General features: G+C 41.4%; 1 protein-coding gene across 5 annotated transcripts in view; it reads left to right on the top strand.

The window, feature by feature from the left end:
• The window catches only part of fsd1l (fibronectin type III and SPRY domain containing 1 like), an 87,977-nt gene that overhangs the window by 35,250 nt on the left and 27,840 nt on the right, over positions 1-24,887 (top strand). For 3 of the 5 annotated variants that reach the window (XM_033017861.1, XM_033017860.1, XM_033017862.1), the window contains exons 5-10: positions 11,160-11,182; positions 14,126-14,247; positions 18,595-18,804; positions 21,055-21,153; positions 21,940-22,069; positions 23,677-23,709. In XM_033017861.1, coding sequence (XP_032873752.1) covers positions 11,160-11,182; positions 14,126-14,247; positions 18,595-18,804; positions 21,055-21,153; positions 21,940-22,069; positions 23,677-23,709 — 617 coding nt within the window. The remainder of the gene's footprint in view (positions 1-11,159; positions 11,183-14,125; positions 14,248-18,594; positions 18,805-21,054; positions 21,154-21,939; positions 22,070-23,676; positions 23,710-24,887) is intronic. The other 2 variants (XM_033017864.1, XM_033017863.1) reach the window with 1 other exon arrangement.

The following is a 24,887-nucleotide window of genomic DNA, read 5'->3' as shown; positions in this document are numbered from 1 at the left end:
GGGTCGGCGCCCTGTCTCCCGTCCCGACTTCTCGGCACGGCATGGCCCCTTTCCATGTGCCACTGGCGGACTGCTCTTTCGTCTTTCTGCGCCGCGATGCCCACCGGTCGCCCTTGCAACGGCTCTATGAAAGTCCCTTGTGGGGGCTCCGGCATGGGACAGTGACACTTACACTGGACATGGGGGGCCGGCAAGAGACTGTCTGTGGCGCGCCTTAAACTGGCCCATTTGGACCTGAGCGAGCCGGTTCGAGTGTCCCAGCCTCTTCGCGGGCGTCCGCCATTGCGGGTTACTGTATATTCTTCCGGGCGGGTCAAGGACCGAAAGGTCTGAATGACAATAAAGGAATCTAATCTAATCTAATCTAAACATTCCATTGAGACCCACTTTGGGCCAGTATGAGATCATGATGACTAATCTGCAGCGGAAAGATGAGGCTGCCTTTAGAAACTTCACCAGGATCCCCTCTGACCTGTTTCAGGAGCTAAAGACACGAGTCGGTCCTCTTCTGCAGAAAACGGACATCTTCATGAGGAAGGCACTGGAACCAGGCCTGCGCCTGGCCATCACCCTCCGCTACCTTACATCAGGAGACACCTACAAGAGTCTCTCCTACAACTTTCGTGTGGCTCACAACACAATCAGCAAGGTTGTCCGAGAGACTTGTGACACCATCAATCAATGCATATGAAGAAGAAATGATTGACTGCCCTAGTACACCTGACAAGTGGAGGAGAGTGGCGCATGGCTTTCAACCCAGATGGAACTTCCTGCACACATGTGGGGCAGTTGACGGGAAGCATGTGTCCACCCGGTGTCCACCCAGGGGTGGTTCTATGTACTTTAACTACAAGAGGTTCCATTCCATCACGCTGTTAGCTGTGGTCGATGCAAACTACAACTTCCTGTTTGTGAATGTGGGCACACCTGGCAGTGCCGCAGATGGAGGGATCTGGAGAGAGACCTCCCTTGGGCAAGCACTGGAAGAAGGGAGAGCAGGCCTTCCTGATCCAGTACCTCTGCTGGGAGAAGACAACCCTGACATCCCCTATGCACTGGTTGGTGATGATGCCTTCGCACTCAGGCCATGGATGATGAAGCCATACCCTCACAGGCGGATGTCAAGGGAGCGAAGGATCTTTAATTACAGGCTGTCCAGGGCTAGGGGGGTCGTGGAAAATGCTTTTGGTATCCTTGCTAGCAGATTCAGGTTCCTGCTGACTACAATGGAGCAGGAGCCCGAGAATGTGCAGAACATTGTCTACGCGGCATGTGTCCTCCACAACCTGATCCTCACCAGAGGTGCAGCAGCAGCCATGGTGGAGGGTGACACGTTGGACAAACAGACAGGAGATGTCACACCAGGTTCATGGAGAGCTGGAAGACAGGCTGCACCAATGGTGGCACTAGGCACATTGCAAGGAAACACCTGCAACAAATGAGCCAAGGACCAGAGGGACCACCTCTGCGCTTACTACAACTCCGAGCTGAGCAGTGTACCCTGGCAGAACGACATGTGCTGAAGATCAACAGCAAACATCCCACACCACAAACGGAAGATCACCACTACAGATCTAATAAAAGGAGGATCTATGTATGTTAATAGAGGATTTTTGTATGTGAAACTAGTAATACTGTGATAATAATAATAATACCTCGCGCATCGGACTGTCTTTGAACTGCCATCATTTTAAAAGCGATTAAATGCCTTTGTCTGCTTTATATGCTCTTTCATGACATTTTGCAGTTCAATGTCTGTGTGTGTTTGTTTATCTAATAAATCGAGGCTTTTATATGTGAGATTGAAAAAGCTACTTTTATAACTACTAAACCAGGTTCGCTTCTTAATAAACAGACACCACACAAACTGTTTGGTAGACCAGTTCACAACTTTACTTATTATCGGCCGATGGAAGGGAGGGAGAACTCCAGTCAAGTGACCATTACAGACACTTGACCGTCCTCCGTCCACCACACTGAACAACAGAATTACATTGCCTTAAATAGGGTTTTTTTGTCCCCTTAGCACATTTCACAGACATTAGTCATGGTCAGAGGTACAGGAAAAGGTTTCCACAGAATGCATCACATTAAAGGCCTTTTGTTTACATAGTACAAGATAACATTGGCCATTTGGTTTACATTTTATCTTCACAGAGATCACCCTAGCTCTTTCGCTGCTTCCTCTCTGTCATTTGGTCCTTCATAAACATAGGCCATTTGGTTTATGGCATCTTACTTCAAAGATGTGACTAGCTGTTTCTTTCTCTTCCTTTCTCGCCTCCTCCCCCATAACATTGGCCACTTTGTTTACGGCATCTTACTTCAAAGAGATCTAGCTCTTCTCTGCTTGTCACTTGGGAGACAATGTTATGGTATTTATTATCTCACACACCCGCAACCTAAGGCAAGCCTAATTTGAGACTAAATATAAGCTGTAAGCTAGCCCAGAAGCCAATTTAATATCTTCTTATATTTTAACTAAAATTCAGCTTCATCAAGATGCATTCCATGATTAGACGTGGTTTCCATATGTGAGATCAATGCCATGATTAACAAACTGCTTTTCCCACTACACGAAAAGGTTACTCTGAAGTTTAATAATCAAGTTGTAGGTGAACTTATTTACGATAAATACAAAGACTCATGACTTTATAAGAATTAAATTGTTTATTTAGTGCAAGCAAACAAATGACGTATTGAAAAACAACATGAAATAAAATTTTAATGTGCAACACAAGTGAACAGAATGGTGAATGTTGGTTAGAGAGCATCTTTCTTTACGGCCAATTTGCGCTGGGCCATCATCAATCAAATAGTCGGAGAGATTCAGGCTCAAGTTGGCACTTGTGTCGTGACTCTCCAATCGCGCCAGGAATTCTGTTGAACCGGGCGTATACATGCCGGATGCCGCATGATGTGGCATTTAGCTGGCTGCCTTGACGTTGGGCGGGCCTGCCACTGCCTGTGGGTAAAACACATAAGCCTATCAATATGTATGGGAGGCAAACAAATCATATAAAACAACTCACACCCTTTCACAAGCTGTGTGTCACAGACAATCTTGAGTCAGACTCAGACTCAGAAAGGTTTCACAGTGTACCTGATGAGCATGCTGTGGTGCCATCATCCCCATATGTTGGAGTGGCATGAATGGCATGTGCCTCATCGGACTCTGCAACACCAAGGAATTCGTAGTGAGTAATTCATAAAATACATTAAAGTCAAACGTTTTATAAATCCAATAAACTTTGTTTAAAAGATTTTACTGGCTGAAGATATCTGTGCGCCCTTGCCAAGACAAAGGCATCCGAGGAGAAGCTGGGCCATTGCGATTCAGGGATTTGCAACATCTCCTCCCTCAAGAACGTTGTGAAGGAGTAAACGTTTCTTTCGTGCAAACTGTATTGGCCAATTTTAGGCCCATCTCCAAGTTGCCTTTTATCTCTAAAATCTTGGAGAAAGTTGTTTATTCTCAGTTAAAACTTTTCCTGGACGAGCATAATATTCGGGAGGTTTTCCAGTCTGGGTTTAAAACTATGCATAGCACAGAGTCAGCATTGCTAAGGGTCTAATGACATTCTCCTAGCTAATGATTCTGGTGATTAGGTGATTCTTGTCCTGCTGGACCTATCTGCTGCCTTTGATACAGTGGATCATGATATTTTAGTATCTCGGTTACAGCACCTAGTGGGCATTTGTGGTAGTGCCCTGGAATGGTTCAGATCTTATCTGGCAGACAGAACTATGTGTGTAAGCCTTGCTGGTTCTGAATCCTCCTCTGCTCCTCTGTCATATGGGGTTCCACAGGGCTCAATTTTAGGGCCCCTGCTTTTCTCACTGTACTTACTTCCTCTGGGTTCCATTCTTAGAAAGCATGGCATCTCTTTTCATTGTTTTGCTGATGATAGTCAGATATATGTGCCGCTGAAGAAGAAAGATGCTTTCTCAGTCAAACCACTTCTGTTATGTCTTGATGACATTAAATCCTGGATGGCCCTAAACTTTTTAAATTTTAATGAAAAGAAAACAGAAGTGATAGTGTTTGGTCCCAATGGCTCCGGTGAACCTCCCCCTGTTGACTTGGGTCCCTTGGCACTGTATGTGAAGCCAATAGTTTTAAACTTGGGTTTTAAGATGGACAGTGATTTTAAATTAGATCGTCAAATAGGCGCGGTAGTTAAGTCCAGCTTCTTTCGTTTAAGGCAGCTGGCAAAGGTGAAGCCCATTCTTGAACGACAGCATTTTGAAACCGTAATCCATGCCTTCATCACATCTCGGCTGGATTACTGTACGCACTTTATTTTGGAGTTGGCCAATCTTCCCTTGCACGTCTCCAGTTGGTTCAGAATGCTGCTGCTCGTCTTTTAACTGGAACACGTAAGAGGGAGCACATAACGCCTATTCTGGCCTCCCTCCACTGGCTGCCTGTGTACTTTAGAGTTCATTTTAAGATTATTTTATTTGTTTTTGAATCTTTAAATGGTCTCGCCCCGCCTTACCTCTCTGAGCTGCTTCATCCCTACGCTCCTGCTCGGTGCCTCAGGTCAGCTGATCAGCTGCTCCTGGAGGTACCGAGGTCTAAGCGGAAGCTCAGAGGGGATAGAGCCTTCTCTGTTGCTGCTCCGACATTATGGAACACTCTACCTTTGCACATTAGACAGGCCCCTTCACTGTCCATTTTCAAAACTAGTCTTAAAACCCTTTTCTATTCCTTGGCTTTCGACCCTGCATGAGACTTTGCTCCTGTTTTAGTGTTTCTATTGTTTTTTATTGTTTTTACTGTCTTTTAATGCTTTTATTGTTTTGTTTTATGTTTATGATTAGTCATGTACAGCACTTTGTTGCAACAGTGGTTGTTTTTAAAGTGCTCTATAAATAAAGTTCAGTTCAGTTCAGTCCTTGGGTGCGACAAGACGTTTATTGTGTCAGCAGTAGTCTTAGCCTGTGTATTTTTTTGGGAGGCGATGGAGAAACATGGACGTAGGGCGGATTAAATGAGAAATTTGCTGATAGTTCACCCAAAAGCACTTACATCCGCGAATATCTCCTGCTGAAGTTGTTCAACAGGCGTCTCAGACTCTGCCGCAGTCGTGCAGGCCGGCTTCCACTTGGCGTGCACCTGTTTGTCCGCAGTGCCGGACCCAGAGGGTCCCTCTGGGGGATCCGGCTCGCCCTCACTCGAGGTAGCGCACGAGGATTTCCCCATGGTAAACTGGAAGAAAGTAAATGTGTATCAGAAATGTTCTAGACCATCAGGACGCAGCAAGCACGGTGACCACCAAGTTATCATTGTCAAATATAATTTTAACTATATCACTTTCCAACAAATTATAATTGTTACCTTCTTGCCGCTCTCCTTCTCCACTCGAACTATGTGGTTCTGCACGAACCCCCATTTCTACACAATCCATTGCTGTCTGTCAGCCAGACTTACCAAGACTGTGGGACAGCCTCCCGAACCGTGTCCTCTGGCTCTTGAACCATTGACACAGTTGGTCATCTGGGAAAACATAGAATAAATGAAGATCAGTGTTGAGCAAATTGCAATCTTAATTGGAACTGCAATTACAATCACATAAATGTAGACAAACTACAAAGTATGTACTTACAAGTGCAGCCAGTGAACTCCTTCGCCTTGTCTTCAAGCAGCGCGTTGCGAAGTTCCGTGCTCCTGAAATTCCGATGTGCTTTATCGTAGAGTTCTTGGTGGGCCTGATACCATTCTACCAGGTCTCCCTCTTGTTCCCTGGTAAAATCATAAGGCTTTGTGACCATCCTCTTTGTAGATGGTTTATGCATGCAACCAATAATATAGCTACCTCAATACCACTAACCACGCCTTAGTTACCAATTATAATAACGCCTTCTTCTCCTTCTGCGCGGTACAGTAGCAGACTGGAGACAGTGACTGCTGATGTGTGTTTAACCCTGTGTTCTCATTAAAGACTAGTGTAAAGTACAAGTGTGTTTGATCACTCATTTACACTCTTCTTCTTTTTTGCTGGCCCAGCTGAGGCATCAGTCTCCTGAGCCAAATCTGAGTCCCATTCAGCAGCTGGAGCAGGAGATAGGGCAGGAACTGGGGTAGGAACTGGTGAAGGAGCTGAGGCAGAAGATAGGGCAGGAACTGAAGCAGGAGCAGGGTCAGGAACAGCAGTATAGCCAGAAACAGTGGCTGGACCCTCCAGGATTTGTACCTTGTCCTGCATGGATTGCTTCTTGATGTCCTTGATGTTCTTTGTTCTTTTTGGAGCCATGTGCTCTGTGGATAGTTACAGCTGGGACGAAAATCGACTCCGTGGCAAGAAACGTGGTGAGGATTTTCAAATCGCGCGCGCTTTTATTGCTGACGTGAAAAAGGCAGGCCGACTGATTTTGGGCGTCGCGGTGACATCATCATGCCACCCGCTACGCTTACGATGTCAAGATGCCTGCGTGCGTACGCGCTACGTCAGGCCGGAGGCACGCGAAGATTTTCTTTGCTACAAAATCCCGGAGCGCCGCGCGATACCGCGCACAACTCCATACCCCTCCGCACTTCTCAGTGGGACCGGCCCCGCGCGGCCACACGATGCCCGTGCGCCTCAACGTGATGACGAGGTCACGTAATTAGCGAGCCAAGGACACGTAAGTGGGACTGGGCCTTTACTCTTGCTGTCATTGAGGGAGAAGTTGTTGCCTGACACCATGTTACTTAGTTCTCTATCTCCTTCTTGTCCTCCGTGTCATCCTCATTTGTGCTCTGGCCCAGAACAGTAGTGTAACCTGCAAACTTGTAGATGGAAGTTGCATGAGTCGAAATGGATGTTACATTATTTAATTGAGTTTTTAATCAGATCCTTGAACTGATTTCTCTGTCTTGTTGGACATTGCCGTAATGGAGCTTGACATGGCGCTTTTGGGAATCTTGAAAAGGGCATGTGGGGCTGTCGCCTGCAGTCTAATCATGGCCTCGGTACTTCTGATATTTTTCCTGGTTGATGGTGCTGAAATTACTTCACTTATCCTGCCAATGGTTTTGGAAGATTTTGCAGTGACAACATTAGTGCCATTTCTCCATTTTTATTTTCAAGTGCATTTATGCTGTAAGCTTCTTTGGTTAAAACTGGGCATGATTTATTGCTTGCTCTGTAGAGAATGAGCCTATTGCACCTTTCTTGAATTGCTCCCACAGTTGTGCAGGCACACTGGAGGCGAAGATGAATTTCATCACTTGACGCCTGCTGTCATTACAAGGTGGCCTCTCATTATTTACTGGTACTTATTTCTTAATCCAACAGCAGAAATAATATCTCACTTATTTCGTTTGTGGAATTTACAGCAGATTTTAGATTATCTCTTAGACTTGCCAGCATCCTTGGGGAAAAAATAAATGCTTACATTGCCTGTGATCATTCATCATCATTGGAATCATTCACGGGCACGGTGCCTTACAATGCTATGTATGACAGTGATCGCAACTTCTACTGAAGATGTACTGTGATCATTTCTGATAGTGAAATATATCAATATAGTTTTTGGTGCTGCTTTTGAAGTGATGTTGGGTGCATTGCTTTTGATCTGGAAAAAAATGTGCTTCTCATGTTATATTGGTGTGAGTAATCTGTTCTGTCCCTTTCCCTTGGCCAGTCTGAATATCTGTCTCTCCAGTCCCTTTGGAGAGCTGTCTAAACTGGGGATTGTAATAGATTAGAGTACATAGAAACATAGAAAATAGGTGCAGGAGTAGGCCATTCGGCCCTTCGAGCCTGCACCGCCATTCGATATGATCATGGCTGATCATCCAACTCAGTATCCCATCCCTGCCTTCTCTCCATACCCCCTGATCCCTTTAGCCACAAGGGCCGCATCTAACTCCCTCTTAAATATAGCCAATGAACTGGCCTCAACTACCTTCTGTGGCAGAGAATTCCACAGATTCACCACTCTGTGCAAAAAATGATTTTCTCATCTCGGTCCTAAAATACTTCCCTCTTATCCTTAAACTGTGACCCCTAGTTCTGGACTTCCCCAACATCGGGAATAATCTTCCTGCATCTAGCCTGTCCAACCCCTTAAGAATTTTGTAAGTTTCTATAAGATCCCCCCTCAATCTTCTAAATTCTAGCGTGTACAAGCCGAGTCTATCCAGTCTTTCTTCATATGAAAGTCCTGCCATCCCAGGAATCAGTCTGGTGAACCTTCTCTGTACTCCCTCTATGGCAAGAATGTATTTCCTCAGATTAGGAGACCAAAACTGTACGCAATACTCCAGGTGGGGTCTCACCAAGACCCTGTACAACTGCAGTAGAACCTCCCTGCTCTTATACTCAAATCCTTTTGCTATGAATGCTAACATACCATTTGCTTTCTTCACTGCCTGCTGCACCTGCATTCCTACTTTCAATGACTGGTGTACCATGACACCCAGGTCTCGTTGCATCTCCACTTTTCCTAATCGGCCACCATTCAGATAATAGTCTACTTTCCTGTTTTTGCCACCAAAGTGGATAACCTCACATTTATCCACATTATACTGCATCTGCCATGCATTTGCCCACTCACCCAACCTATCCAAGTCACCTTGCAGCCTCCTAGCATCCTCCTCACAGCTAACACTGCCCCTAGCTTCGTGTCATCCGCAAACTTGGAGATGTTGCATTCAATTCCCTCATCCAGATCATTAATATATATTGTAAATAGCTGGGGTCCCAGCACTGAGCCTTGCGGTACCCCACTAGTCACTGCCTGCCATTCTGAAAAGGACCCGTTTACTCCTACTCTTTGCTTCCTGTCTGCCAGCCAGTTCTCTATCCACATCAATACTGACCTCCCAATACCGTGTGCTTTAAGTTTGTATACTAATCTCTTATGTGGGACCTTGTCGAATGCCTTCTGAAAGTCCAGATATAACACATCCACTGGTTCTCCCTTATCCACTCTACTAGTTACATCCTCGAAAAATTCTATTACATTCGTCAAACATGATTTACCTTTCATAAATCCATGCTGACTTTGTCCAATGAATTCACCACTTTCCAAATGTGCTGCTATCCCATCTTTAATAACTGACTCCAGAATTTTCTTTTGCAGTCAGTTTTTATGTTCCCTGCCAGTTTTCTTTCATAATCTATTTTCCCTTTCCTAATTAAGCCTTTTGTCCTCCTCTGCTGGACTCTGAATTTCCCCCAGTCCTCCGGCTGTTTTTTTTGGCTAATTTGTACGCTTCATCTTTTGTTTTGATACTATCCCTGATTTCCCTTGTTATCCACGGATGCACTACCTGCCCTGCTTTATTCTTTTGCCAAACTGGGATGAACAATTGTTGTAGTTCATCCATGCAGTTTTTAAATGCCTTCCATTGCATATCCACCGTCAACCCTTTAAGAATCATTTGCCAGTCTATCTTGGCCAATTCACGTCTCATACCCTCAAAGTCACCTTTCTTTAAGTTCAGGACCCTTGTTTCTGAATTAACAATGTCACTCTCCATCCTAATGAAGAACTCTTGCCCAAGGGGCCACGTACAACAAAACTGCTAACTAACCCTTCCTCATTACTCAATACCCAGTCTAGAATAGCCTGCTCTCTTGTTGGTTCCTCTACATGTTGGTTTAGAAAACTATCCTACATACATTCCAAGAAATCCTCTTTATGGTCACTCTTGCCCAAGGGTGGCACAGCGGTAGAGTTTCTACCTTACAGCGTCAGAGACCCAGGTTCGATCCTGACTTGGGGGGGGGGGGGGGTGCGGTCTATACGGAGTTTGTACGTTCTCCCCGTGACCGTGTGGGTTTTCTCCAAGATCTTTGGTTTCCTCCCAATCTCCAAAGACATATAGGTTTGTAGGTTAATTGGCTTGGTATAAATGTGAATTGTCCCTAGTGTGTGTTGAATGTGCGGGGATCGCTGGTCGGTGTGGTCCGAAGGGCATGTTTCCACACTGTATCTCTAAGTTGAAACTAAACAAAATATATGTACTACATGGTATATACAGACAATCATCCCCTTCTAATAGTTCACTATAACTGGAAATTCCGATTGTAGTTGGAAATCACAACTTAAAGGCATCAAAGTTGTAAAACCTGAAATACGTTGTGAGACTAACAATTTATGCTGCAGATATGACAAGAATCAACCTCTCATAACTGCAGGTTTGAACTTCACAATGTGAAAGCAGTTGTGATAAGGTGTTAAAATACTGCAAGCTGTACATCGCTAATAATTTGGAGACACAAAGAACTGCAGATGCTGGAATCTTGAGCAAAACACACAGTGCTGGAGTGAATCAGGCAGCATCTGTGGAGGTGACATTTTGGATCAGACCCCTCCTTCAAGCTCTATTGGGGTTGTCTAGTGTGGTAAATAATTTATACAATCTAAAAGATGGAATTAATCTCTGGCCCTAACACTATGAATGTTTACCAATGGCAATTATCTCTAGTACAGTTTTATAATAATTATATCTTTGGATTTAAAGTTGTGCTGTAAAAATTCAAAATGTTGTGTTGGGTATGTAAATTTCAATTGGGCAACTCCAGAATCAAATGCACATTATGTAAGCACAGACTGGTAAGTCAATATTCATATTAATTCTTGGAGGCTGCTTTTTGACAATTGGCTTTAAATGCCCATTGTGGCCTAATGGCACGTGGTATAACATTCACAATAATGTACTTTGCAAGCAGTCTCTCTGCAGAAGTTAAAAGTTACAACTGCTTGGGTTTGGGCCAATACATTCTGCTCTCTATGTTTGTCATTTTTGCATGAAATATTTCAATACATCATTTTTTTTTAAATTGGACACATATAATGTACATTCAATTATCTCTGAACCATTGTTGATTTATTTTTTTAAAGCCCTGATCTAAAAGCACTTTCCCTAAAGTTGATGTGCTGCTTGAATAACTGGATATGTTATGTGCTAATGAAAGTAACAACTTTGGCATCTGCAGCTCTAACTGACTAACTGCTGCAACCAATACGTGTATTGTAATCTCTCTGCTGTATTGCATTAATAATAATTGTCACTTTTTTGTTGAAGAAAGACTTGAGTTTCTGGAATAAATATTTACCTTACTTTTGTACTTTCACCTCTTGCCCTTCAGCATGATGTTTCAGTCAACTTGCATGAGTGGAACTAACATCCTCTTTTCCTCTTCCTCTTTCACTCCAAGGCTGCCAAGCAGATCAAGGATAGGTAAAAACACTTATTTCTCTTCTACAGCAATTGTACAATAATGTATGTGTGTAATATATATTATAACTTTAATACTGTCAGGCCTGAAAAGATAGGAATGCGAGTAGATTTTCCGCTATTTTCCTTTTACTGTGGAGGGATGGAATATCTGCATGGGAGGGAAAGAAGAAAAGAAACCCTAATTTTGCAATAAAATCCACTTACTTAAACATACTGGCTCTCTATTTAAAGAGTTTGCCACTGGTGTCAAGTTACTGAGCTGGAAAATGATAACTGGTGCTTAGAGATAACATTGCTCCAATATTGGGGTATGCAAAGTGCTTTATTTATGCCGAATGTCTATGTTTATTAGTAATCACTATAGATTGCGACTTAACAGGTCCCTTGCATTTGCCTACTTGCTTTTATTGGCTTTGGGTTAGCATCAGAGATAGTGTCATTGGTTCTTTTTAGCCATCATATAAATCCAAGATCAAAGGCTTCAACGTGTCTCGTTTCAATTAGATGCCTTTGTTATGATTGATTTGGCTAACAGCCACTCATTAATGGTCTGATCATTCTATATTGAGAGCACTAGAATGTTGAACAGCAGAAGCAGATTTTCACTTATTTGCGCCTGCTCTGCCATTCATTAAAGTTATGGCTGATCTTTTGCTTTTGTATGCTTTTCTGCACTAACATTTGTTTCCTTTAGTCTGAAAACAATCTTCTCATCTTTCCTGAATATACCTGGCTACTGAGCTTCCTCACACTCCTAGGAAGATATTTCCAAAGACTCACTACTTGGTGGATAAAGAAATATTTTCCCATTTCTGCTCTGAATGGCCAAGCCCTTGTATTAAGATAATGAACCATAATTGTGATCACCCTTGCAATTGGTAACATTGCCCTTGCATCTATTCCAGCAGGTCTCATTAGATTTTTGAATGCTTCTATGAGATCTCCTCTCATTTCCTCAATGCTAGCAAGCACAGGCCCAGTCTCGCACAACAAACCTGCCCTCTCAGTAATTGGTGAACTTTTCCAGCTCTTTAATGGCAGTATTTTCCCATTGGTAGGGAGATCAGATCTACACATTTTTACAAAGGTGATCACAACAGGGCCTGTATAACTGGAGCAAGATGTTACTACTTTTGTACTTTTACAATAAAAACTAATGTCATTTAACTTCCTAATTGTTTACTGCCTTGCATATTTCCAGTTCATATTCTAGATACATAGAAACATAGAAAATAGGTGCAGGAGTAGGCCATTCGGCCCTTCGAGCCTGCACCGCCATTCAATATGATCATGGCTGATCATCCAACTCAGTATCCCGTACCTGCCTTCTCTCCATACCCCCTGATCCCTTTAGCCACAAGGGCCATATCTAACTCCCTCTTAAATATAGCCAATGAACTGGCCTCAACTACCCTCTGTGGCAGAGAGTTCCAGAGATTCACCACTCTCTGTGTGAAAAATGTTTTTCTCATCTCGGTCTTAAAGGATTTCCCCCTTATCCTTAAGCTGTGACCCCTTGTCCTGGACTTCCCCAACATCGGAAACAATCTTCCTGCATCTAGCCTGTCCAACCCCTTAAGAATTTTGTAAGTTTCTATAAGATCCCCCCTCAATCTCCTAAATTCTAGCATGTATAAGCCGAGTCTATCCAGTCTTTCTTCATATGAAAGTCCTGACATCCCAGGAATCAGTCTGGTGAACCTTCTCTGCACTCCCTCTATGGCAATAATGTCCTTCCTCAGATTTGGAGACCAAAACTGTACGCAACCAAAATTCTACCTGCAATCTCTTTTATCACCTTTCAGTCCTCTTGCTTTCTTCATTTGTTTAAATTAATACTAATTTATAGAAGTTCGAGAGAGATAACGTGTTTAATTACCATATGTACCGACAACAGAACAATGAAATTATTACTTGAAGCAGCATCACAGGCTCGTAAACACAATACATACATATAATAGATAAGAAATAACAATACAATAGCCCCAACACTACTGCGAAAAGAAAATCCCTGAAGCCTTTAGTTCAGACAACTTGTTTATTTTAAACTTCTTAGCTACATTTCAAGCCTTTTCTTTGATTTTTATATTTACTTTCCTGATAGCTGCACCTGTTTTATTGCTTTAAATGTTAATTAAATTCTACTTGTAACCTATTTTTTAATTTCAACAGTAGCCATTGTTCACGTTGTTTGTAGTTTTCTTAATCTTCCAAATCATATTTTATGCTTTCATTATTTACTTTGTTCAGTTTTTGTGCCCAGATTTCTGATGGAACAGACTCACTTTCAATTTTTACATAATGTTGTCATATTGTGTTTATTATGCTGTAGCCCCAAAGTTGAGAGCGTCATTGCATTCATAACAAAGTAATATGCCTTAAGTCACACCAATAAAAGAAGAAAAAGAACATGAGGACTATATTCTAATAGCTAAGCTGGCATATTTCTGATCCACCTAACATGATTCCCAGCTCATTCACTTGTGTATATATTAAAACTCAATCTTTAGCTAGTGATTTTGCATTCAGATGTTTGTTTTGCTGTGAATAAATCACTTTTTTTTGCATCTGTCATGTTCTCCCAGTGTCACAGTAAAAACATGTATCAATGTGTAATTTTGGACCAGCCCTAACTGTTCCACTGCATATTGAATCTGCAATTAAAGTAGCACTTTCCTCCAATTATAAAATGGCCAAAATTTCTACAATCTAGAAGAAGACAGAAGTACTGCTTAACCATTTGTGTAGCAAGGTTGCTGGTAACTATGTGATCCATTAACTTGCTACAATTTAGTTGATGGATTGGGTGGGATGGTGTGGGAAAATAGTTGAGGGAGGGCTTTTTGGAAACAGTTAAATGGCTTTAAATTAGTTTTTCATTCAACTATGTGAAAATGCATACACTGTACATCTAATAACGTAGAATTCACATTAATTTCATAGGGTAACAATGGCGCCTGCATTTCGACTATCTTTGAAACCAAAGATTAGTGACAACATGACTCATTTGATGGTTGATTTCTCCCAGGAAAAGCACATGCTTAAATCACTAAAATTTTTACCAGGTAAGAATTTGTTTTATTTGCCTATCTAAGTTGATCACATGGCTTCTGTGGTGTTGCTTCCATTGATGTAAAAATGTGAACCATTATAATAGCTGGCATTAAACAAAGGTGGTTTATTTCATAGCGTGCTCTCTTAATAATTGAAACTAGACCACTCGTGCAAATATACGATCTGTTCAGACGTCTGTCCAATGGTTCCAATGTTTAGTTCCATGTCAAGCTAATGGTGCTCTGTAGCTCTGGTAGAAAAAGTAACACAAAACTTCAATATAGACGTGGCAATTATTCTCAGACCCTGTAATACAGTATTTCCCCAAACTTTATCTAGTTACCCATTTGCAAATGCTTGTTAGTTTGCTCCTTTTGAACAATTGTGCTTTGATATGTCTGGGGAAATATTAATCCTGAATTAAATGAACATTTTTCAAATATTTCTCATTTCCATTCTGAGAAAATTATATAAATCTGAATGTGTTGATTAAAAAGAGCTTTTGAGAGCAAGCTTGTGAGCATCACCGGGAATCTAGAAATTCCATAATATAAGGTCGAAATATTACTAAAGCTGTATGGATGCTCTCTGTTCCTCTTTATAATTGGTTTATAACTCAGATTAAAACCATCTGTAGATTGTGTATTGGCCCTGATATGATTTGACTAATGAATTTGCTTCTTCCTGGAGTTTAATCTGCGGTGATTGTATTGGCATTAAACGAACAAGATAACTAAAACAGTTAAAGTAGAGGCGATGCTGTAATAAATGTTAGGAAGATGAGGAATTTCTTTCGAGGGTGGTAAAGCTTTAGCATTCTCTATTCTGGAGAGATGGATAGCTCAATCATTGAATATATCCAAAGCTGAAGGATCGATATTTGCTCTGCAGCAAAGGGGGGAGCAGGCAGAATGCAGAGCTGAGACTGGTCTGATCAGCCATTATTGAATGCTGGAGTAGACTTGAGGGGTCATGTGGTTTACACCTGTCCTAATTTATTTTGTTTTTTTCATACAGACTTTTTTAATCTGTTCTCTTTCCATATGGATCCTGTGGCGTAATTAATCTATGCTGCACATATGTCCATGATGGAAATATCAACATTTAAAAAAAACACACTCTGCTGCTTTCAAGAAGATAAGTTTATAAAGGATCCTGCACAGCAGGTCTAGTTATGCCACCTGTCTGTCTAGACTGTACAGACTCACATTCATCAGATGTCTGTCATCTTTCCAGTAAGGTTTTGTCATTTATAACAATGGAGATTATTGGGTTTCCCAGGTGGTTATTTTACTCCCTTAAATGAGTAAAAGATTTTGAAAAACCAGGTTGCCATTATTTAGAATATATAAATACCATGCTGGCTTTATCCCATATTTCCACTGGACCTCTTTATCTGTACCTCTTATTACTGAATTGCAATGATCTCTTTACATTCCTCAGGCCACAATCTTGTACCTCCTAAATGTTTCTGAACCTACAGCCTTCCCCATCTCCACTCTTCTGTAACCTTCTGAGAAACCTCCTTCCCTCCCCAATTGTTCCCCACCTAGCTGCCTTTTTCTCCAAGCCCATCCCTTTCACAAAACCTTTTGTCCTTTTTATTCATCTTGCACTTTCTTATACCATTGAGAAGCATTTAATACATTCCTGTGCTATAGACATTTTATACAGTGGCTATATACATTTTTTAATTTCAAATTATTTTTTATTCATCATAATTATCCAAGTAGATTCATATTCAGGGAAGTTCCTGTTGCATCACTGTGGCCTTCACGAGTGGTACCAAAATCATGATTAATAGACCTGACCGTTATCTAGCAGCTTGCAAAAAAATTCTCTGATCTGTCATTGCAGCTATGGCTAACAGTGTTATTGCCATTTGGTTTAAGGATCTGTTTGGAAACTTGTTTCTTTCCAGAACAGGAAAGATTCAAAATCAGTCCACTAGTTTTTAATTCCAGACTATGACATTGCCTAAACCTGACTCCTAATTGCCCCTTCATTTGGCACTCAACAGAAGCTGTTTGTATGTGTGACCAAAAGCAGTAGTTGGCATTCTTGTCAAAGAGGTAGGTGTCCTTAATGATTTCATTGAGTCTTGGGTAAACCGTGTCTCTAATAACTATAATAAGAAGATAGACACAAAATGCTGGAGGAAATCAGCGGGACTGGCAGCATCCCTGGAGAGAAGGAATGGGTGACGTTTCAGGTCGAGACCCTTCTCTAATATCTATCATTATCTTAGGTATCATATGGTCATGTTTTTTTACTATTTATTTTTGGGGTTGGTGTTGCTGGAATATTTCTAATTGCCCTCGAAGGTGATCTGCTGTCTAGAATTATTCCCACACTGCTGCTGGACTGGGAGTTCCAGAATTGAACCCAACAATGCTGAGATATATCCAAGTCAGGATGGTTTACGACTTGAAGGGATCTCAATTGTGGTGGTAGTCCCATTTGGCTGCTCCTGTTATTCTAGGTGGTAAAAGTTGAATGGGGGGTGCTGTAGGAATAAACTGCGTGAGTAACTGGTAAATGTAGGTGAGTACACAATGCAACCACTTTGAATTACTGCTGGGAGAATGAATATTTAAGGGCCTGTCCCACGTGGGCGTCATTTACGCGACATCATTTACGCGTCACGACGCGAGCACATGATGCGCGCAGGGCGTGCTTTATGCGCGCATGGTGTGCATTATGCGTGCATGGTGACGTAGGCAGGGACGCATGGTCGCGCGCGGTGCCCCAGGATTTTGTGATAGTTTTGTATTATGTGGGGGGTGGTGGGGGAAACTTTTCATATCTCTTTCCTCGACGGAGATGCGACTTTTTCCGTGTCGTATCTCCGTCTGCACTCTGGCCTAACATCGTGGAGTTGGCGGCCACGTGTTTTAGACCTCTAGAGCTCCAAAATCTTGGAGCCTGCGGACTTTAACATCTCGGAGCAGGCAATCCCTTTGCCAGGAGTCGGCCTTTGGTGTTGCAACCTGCGGGAGCTGCGGACTTTAACATCACGAAGCTTGCTGCGGCTTGGAGTACCCGATTTCGGGTACTCCAAGCTGCAGGAGTTTTGACCGCCCCGATGCAAGAGCTTCGACCGCCCAGATGATGAAGCTCGATCATCGGCTGCAGATAGTTCGACTCCCACGATCACGGGAGGAAAGGAGGAAATAAAATACAACTTTATTGGCTTCCATCACAGTGGGGAATGTGGAGGAGCCGCTGTGGCGGATGTTTATGTCAATTTTTATGTAGTTGGGTGTCTTGTTGCTTTTTTGTTATGACTGTTTGGCAACCCAAATTCCTCGTATGTTACAAAACACACTTGACTAATAAATTACGATTATGATTATTATGATTTAAAACTTACTCAATCCTTTTCTTGGCAACTTATTAGAATCTTTAACCTCAAGTCATTACAGATAGATATATTTATTGTTAAATGAATTTGTTTTGCATTTTCTAGAAAGCATTAACAATTTAGTTTTTAACTTGCTACTTTAAAAATAAACCTTTGAGGCTATTAGCTTTGGCAAGGCTCTTTCTGCTGTAGTGTCTCATTTTGAATGATTTATGGTTAAATGGCTTATCTTGTATTTTCAATGGATCGAGCCAAGTAAAGAAAAAGCTTTTTAGTCTTTCAATCTGGTATGACAATTTAACCAAAAGCAGGACAGAGGCTGGCTATTTTGTGGCAAGTGACTTACCTACTGACCCTCAGAACCTTTGCTCCATCTTCCAGAGCCAAGTTAGGAGTGGGGGAATACTCTCTTTGCGCATGGATACATGCAATGCCGACATCTCTAAAGCAGCCTAACTCCACCCAGAAACAGTAGCTAATTGACACCCTGCCAAACACCCTAAAGGGCCTGTCCCACTTGGGCGTCATTTGCGCGCCACCTGATATTTCCTTGATATTCCTAATCCATCAGTTCGTTGCTATGAAATGCATCTTGCTCAAACACCAACTGCTTTTGCCATTTTTATTTATCTTCCACAGATTTTAAATTCTTCTAGATTTTTTATCCTGCATATTTCCCTCTCCAATTATTATTACTATTTTAAAGGGATTTATTAAGCACTCCAACCAGTTCTTCTATGCTCCAACTAGTGCTTCCCGTACTTCTGATCCAAGATAACTTCTCACTACTGATCGTGTGATCCTGTATTATCATGTCAATGATTCTCGGTTTCCCCATTCTTTAAATTGAGAAAGTATTGCCCTGAATTTTTCCCTTAAAAATTATTTATATATTAGAAGATTTGGATTTAGTAATGTGAACCTGAGTTATTAGCGATACCCAAGAAAGTTGAAGTACTGATGTAAATGATGAAATGTGTAATTCTTCCCACAGTCCCACGAGCTCCGGAGGTAGATCCAGCTGATTGTTTGGTCGCTGATAATTGTGTGACGATAATGTGGAGCATATCAGAAGATGATAAAAAAATTGATCACTACATACTAGAATACAGGAAAACCAACCATGAGGGACTTCCTAGAGTTAAGGAAGAAAGGAACTGGGACATCATTGATTACATCAAGACTACTGAATACACACTCTCAGGTCTCATCTACTTAAAGCATGATTATAATGTATGTGAAACCATAACTAGGAAATTTTTACTGACCCACAGATGCTCCACTTACTGCACCTGCCATTCTTTCTATGGGTCCTCTATCGGTCTATCAGAATTAGGGCTATGTGGTAAATTGTCATAGATATAGCTATTCATCATTCAAGACATTCATTAGATAATTGAATTTTTAATTTGTTGATTATTGGTCCTCTGTTTTGACAGAATTTTCTTGATGCATGTGGCAAATGACACTGCTTCGCATTAAGGAAAATTACAATTCAGAACATTTCTAGCAACCCCCACCCCATGCAGAAGAAAAGCATTGTAAATATTTTTCAGGGCCGAACAAAGTTGTTTGCAAATCCCATACAAATCTGAAAATAATGTTTACTAAATGTATAATTGGTATTATTCCTGTTTGACATGAGGTGGAGGAATGTTTAAAAAAGAACGATGGAGTGAAGGAATCTATGGAGCGAAGGAATAGGCGACGTTTCGGGTCGATACCCTTCTTCAGACTGATGTTGGGGGGGGTGGGCGGGGTGGGAAAAAAAGGAAGAGGCGGAGACAGTAGGCTGTGGGAGAGCTGGGAAGGGGAGGGGAAGGAGGGAGAAAGCAAGGACGACCTGAAATTGGAGAAGTCAATGTTCATACCGCTGGGGTGTAAACTACCCAAGCGAAATATGAGTGGCTGTTCCTCCAATTTATAGTGGGACTCACTCTGGCCATGGAGGAGGCCCAGGACAGAAAGGTCGGATTCGGAATGAGCGGGGGAGTTGAAATGCTGAGCCTCCAGGAGATCAGGTTGGTTATTGCAAACTGAGCAGAGGTGTTGGGCGAAGCGATCGCCAAGCCTGGGCTTGGTCTCACAGTTGTAGAGCAGTTGACACCTTGAACAGTGGATGCAATAGATGAGGTTGGAGGAGGTGCAGGTGAACTTCTGCCTCACCTGGAAAGACTGCTTGGGTCCTTGGATGGAGTCGAGGGGTGAGGTAAATCGACAAGTGTAGCATTTCCTGCGGTTGCAAGAGAAAGTACCGGGGGAGGGGGTGGTTTGGTTGGGAAGGGACGAATTGACCAGGGTATTGACCAGTGGAGGAATAGTACTTTAATCAAAGCATCTGTGGATTTCGCTAATTTCCACCATGCAATTATCAATGGAAAGCAACTGAGTATAGAGGTCTGACAGTAGATGTGAGGACCTTGTATTCTGACTGCGTTTTCCATTCCATTATGACCCAAGTTTCAGTCAGTTTTAGAATATAGAATCCTTCAATTAAGCTTGATCAGAATGGGTTATGACCTATTTTTTGCAATATATAAGAACTGCCAGTACTTAGTAACATTTTCTCCATTAGATCGATCACTATATTGATTCTTTACTACGAATAACCTCCTGTTACTCAGCTCCCTAGAATTCAACCTAGAGTAACTGTGTATCAGTTTTTAACGTAACTAATGGCCATGTCCCATGATGCGAGTTCATTCAAGAGCTCTCCCGAGTTAAAAAAAAAATCGAACTCGTGGTAAGCACGGAGAATGAACGTAGCGGGTATGTCGGAGCTCGGGGACGTCTCTTAGCGGCTCGTAACGCTAACGGCAGGTACTCGGGAAGACTCGCTAACGGCAGGTAAGCTCGGGAAGACTCGTGAAGATTTTTCAACATGTTGAAAAATGTTCACGAGAGCCCTGAGTACCGACAAGCGGTCATTACCGTAAATCTCCGAGTTCGAAACAGGGCAAACTCGGGAGAACTCTTTGAATGAACTTCGTACAGTGGGACAGGGCTTTAAAGTAGGTGAACTGCTCTCAGTTTTGACATTTTTTAAATTGTCCGAAAAACTGAGATTGCAGAGCAGATAAAAACTAGATTTGGGTTTGCTACAAGGAATAAATCGAAAGGAAGAAAACTTATTTCAGTATGCTAATAATGGTATGAATCAAAACAGGAAATAAGCTGTAATTTATTTTAGAGATACAGCGCGAAACAGGTCCTTCTGCCCACCCAGCCCGCGCCGACCAGCGTTCCCCACTCATTAACATTTACCAAGCTAATTAACCAACAAACCTGAACGTCTTTGAAGTGTGGGAGGAAAGAGGATCTCGGAGATAACCCATGCAGGTCACGGGGAGAACGTAAAACTCCGTATAAACATGATGGAGGAAGATATTTCATATTTGCATGTTTTGCATTTGTGTGGAGCATCGGTGACTTATTGTTGGTCCTTGTTCTTCAGGATTAAAGTTTGAATCCAAATACATGAATTTCCGAGTAAGGGCGTGCAATAAGGCTGTGGCAGGGGACTACTCTGAACCAATAACCTTGGAAACAAAAGGTGATCTGCTTGCATTTATTTCCAATTAGAAACGACTGCAGTTCAAATGATTTTCTAAAGGAATGTTTATGATATTGGTAAAAGTCTCAATAAAAACTGAGAATAATTCCCAAAGTGTGTGCAAAGTGATATGTGAACCTTTATTAAATAGTCTTGAATTCTTCAGTAATTATATTTTGTTCCCAATTAGCTGATACTGTTGGACATGAACCCCCAAAATACATTGCAGCCCCATTAAAGAATGCAAGCAACCATTTTAATCATACTGTCCACTGTTCTTTTCAAGAGGAATGGTTCCCACTGCACACATGCTAAAATGGCATCATGCATTGTATATAAATTTTCATGCAAGATTGGATATCAAATGTGGAGCTACTATGCTGGCTCTTTGCTGCTAACAGGGTCGATAAAAATCAACTAATGACTATGCCAATATTCTGAACATCCTATGAGCTTCCTCCTTTTACAATCCTCCTCCCCATCGAAACATGCTAATTCTTCCTTAATGCCTCCTCTTCCAATGGCTGAAAGCTAGGAAATGACTTTTGACAAAGTCAATGCTTTTGACTCGGTTTTGTTCAAGTTTTGCAAAATCGTTTGTTTAGGCAAAACAATAGAGGATAGTTACAGGAAGGTATCAAGGGTTGTGGAATATTTCTTATTGAATCTCTTCATTTGTTGGAACGCAATCAGAGTTTTTGATATTTGCTTAAGGAATAATTTTTCATTTTACTTTCTGATGATCTAGAATTTTGCTTGGTTATTTTTATATTAATTTATTCTCAGGTTTCAACTTTAACTTTGATGGTACAACTTCACACCAGAACTTAAAAGTTGATGATTTCAGTGTTGAATGGGACTCTTCAGGTGGAAAAGGACAGGAGAATAAAGTAAAAGGGAAAGAAAATAAGGGCAGGTAATCTTTGTTGTATCAAGTTCATTTAGAATACACGTTCCAAGCGTTCTGTACCTCATCTGTTACTGTTTTCCAGAATCATTATACATGGAGTGAACTGACTTCAAGAAAAGGTTTATATTCAAAGATGTTTCTGACACAAAGTTTATTTCAACACGCAATGAACTGAATGAAACAAAATTGTATTGCCACAGAACAAGCTATTTTAAAACATGTATGTTGTAGATGGTGGATTCAGTACAATTTGTTTTTTGGGAGGTGAATATTTATGAACAGTTATCCTTAATTGGAAAGCATTTAAATTCCTAATGTTTGTCCATTTTGCATGGTTAACAGCAGACATAATTACCTGAACATTTTGATCATTTCCTTCCCCAATCCCCAGTATGGCTCCAACACTAGAATTTCCATTTAATCGGATTTTGGTAAATTTACTATGCAGGAGCAAGAGAAGCCCACGGAAGTTAATTCAGCATTTAGAGTTATTACTACACACAGATCAAAACAGAAACCTCAAGATTATAAACTTTAATGTCTGTGTTGGCTTGTAGGATCTCAGTATTTGGTTTTCCATGCCCACTCTCACGTAATAATATTGTGCAGGGGAAATATACACGTCCACTTTCTGACCCTTCAGAAACAACAATGATTTGGAATCTGGTTTTCCATGCTCTGGATCTCCTGCTCCCAACACTGTTTCTCTATTTCCCTGCACCTCTCACAGCCACAAATTTCCCCTCAACTCTCTTTTAATAAGCACTAAAAGTGAACTGGTTCTCTTCCTTTTCCCCCCTTCCCTTCCCTTTATCCATTGAGGCCACCTTTCCCGCAACTCCTTTGAAGGTCCACTGTGTAGTTTGCTCTCTCCACTCACTCCCTTCAAGCTTGACTGGTTCCCCGCTCTCTCCCCTTGTTTTTGTTAAGCTGTAAGTGCCCCCCCCCCCCCCACCCCTTCAAGCTTTACTGGGGCACTATTTTCCTACGCTGTTGCCTTGGAACTTGACAGGTTAGCTGGAATATTTTTAATACTGTTGTTCAAAAATAAGTATGTTCAAAATGTATTGATATTAATTGGAATAACATCCAATGGTCCAGATATAGTTTATGTTCATAAGTTCTTGGAGCAGAATAAGGCCATTCGGCCCATCAAGTCTACTTCGCCATTCAATCATGGCTGAACTATCTTTCCATCTCAACCCCATTCTCCTGCCTTCGCCCCACAACCCCTGACATCCTTACTAATCAAGAATCTGTAAATCTCCACATATCTGTCAGTAATCCAGTGATATTATCAAGTGCATATACAAATGCTGGCATTGCTGATACCTTTCTCCAGATTATACACCACTTCTGCTTTTAGTTTTTGTTGAAAAACATTAAAGTTGAGGTAAATTATGCAAAGGTATCACAGAATTCCCCTAATTCAGTAAGTGCATTTATGGAGTAGTCCAAAATTAAGACTCGCATCTGCTTTTTGCTCTTGCAATCTGAATATATTTTTGTTAACCAAGAACAAAGTAGAATGTAAAAATATGTCCATGTGCAATTTTATATTTTCCCTAATGTTCACGGTATATTGTGCTAATCCCCTTGTTTTCATCTCACAGTGGCCAGGTTTCCTTGCTGAAGAGGAATATGAGGTGAAATGTGATAGTTGCATAGTTTGAGCTTAGTAGCAATAGCCTGCTGATAACCATACTTGTATTTCCTGCGCCAATGGAAATATTGTGATACTGATCTGCTATCCTTGTCCGATTCAGTTGCTTTTTTAAGTTTGGATTATATCCACTTTATCCAAGTTGCATTTGAGAAGACCAATCCTTGATTTAGGCCACAAATACTAATTTTATTTGACCAAAGTTAAGGCTGTTTAGATTAGATATTTGGCCACTTTGTGATATATCACTAATGTTCCTGACCATTTAACTAGTATTTGAAAGCAACTTGAAATTAATATTAATACTCCTTAAAATCAGTGAGCTTATCTAAACTTTGTTATGATAAAAAATAATGGCTTTAAATCATACTAATGCAATGCTTCAGACCATGGAATACATATCTTTGAAACCCAAGGAATTGAATTCTAGTAGAACTATAAAACAAAGAAAGTGCAACATCCAGTATTTTATTTCTCTCAGATGATGAATCGTATGTTCCTTGAAGTGTAATACAGTCTACCCTCATTGTTACGGACCTCTTTATAATGAATTTCATTTACAGTGGACAAAATCTGTTGTAACTGAGGCATCCGTATCGGGAACAAAGGACGGAGTTTGTTGTTTCACGGAGTAACTGTTAGGTGGTTGAAGTGAATCTTGTCTCAGTCTGTGTTTACCGTCGTGTTTAGTGTATGTTTACTGGCTGTTTTTCCAATACTGTACATATTTACCCCCCTTACCCGGTTATTGCCGCCAGTCTGCAATAATGAACGCCATTCTCCCCGCCTCATGATCCATTATAACAAGGGCTATCTGTAGTTGGTAGAAGTGGGACCTGAAGGTTGCTGGCAAGGCGAACGGTTATTCTTCATCCCTAATTGCCCTTGATGGTGAATTGCTGTCTTCTGTTAAATGTGGTATTGCTGGACCTACATGGATCAATTCAAGTCAAGTTTATTCGTCACATACACTTACGAGATGTGCAGTGAAATGAAAACGTATGAACTTACCATTTCAGTTCAGTTACCTGTTCAGTACAAGTAGAGAATCATAGTTTCTTCCTGAAATTCAAATTGCAGTGCTTTTGCTATCCATTTTTCTACTAAAATGTCTAAATAACACTTCTTAATAAACAGAAGATTCTTAAAGTGTAGACTATG

This window comes from Amblyraja radiata, chromosome 3, assembly GCF_010909765.2.
Source record: "Amblyraja radiata isolate CabotCenter1 chromosome 3, sAmbRad1.1.pri, whole genome shotgun sequence".
In the NCBI taxonomy this organism is placed as follows: domain Eukaryota; kingdom Metazoa; phylum Chordata; class Chondrichthyes; order Rajiformes; family Rajidae; genus Amblyraja; species Amblyraja radiata.
Note: the sequence above shows the minus strand (reverse complement) of the source record. Positions and strands in the feature narration are given on the sequence as shown.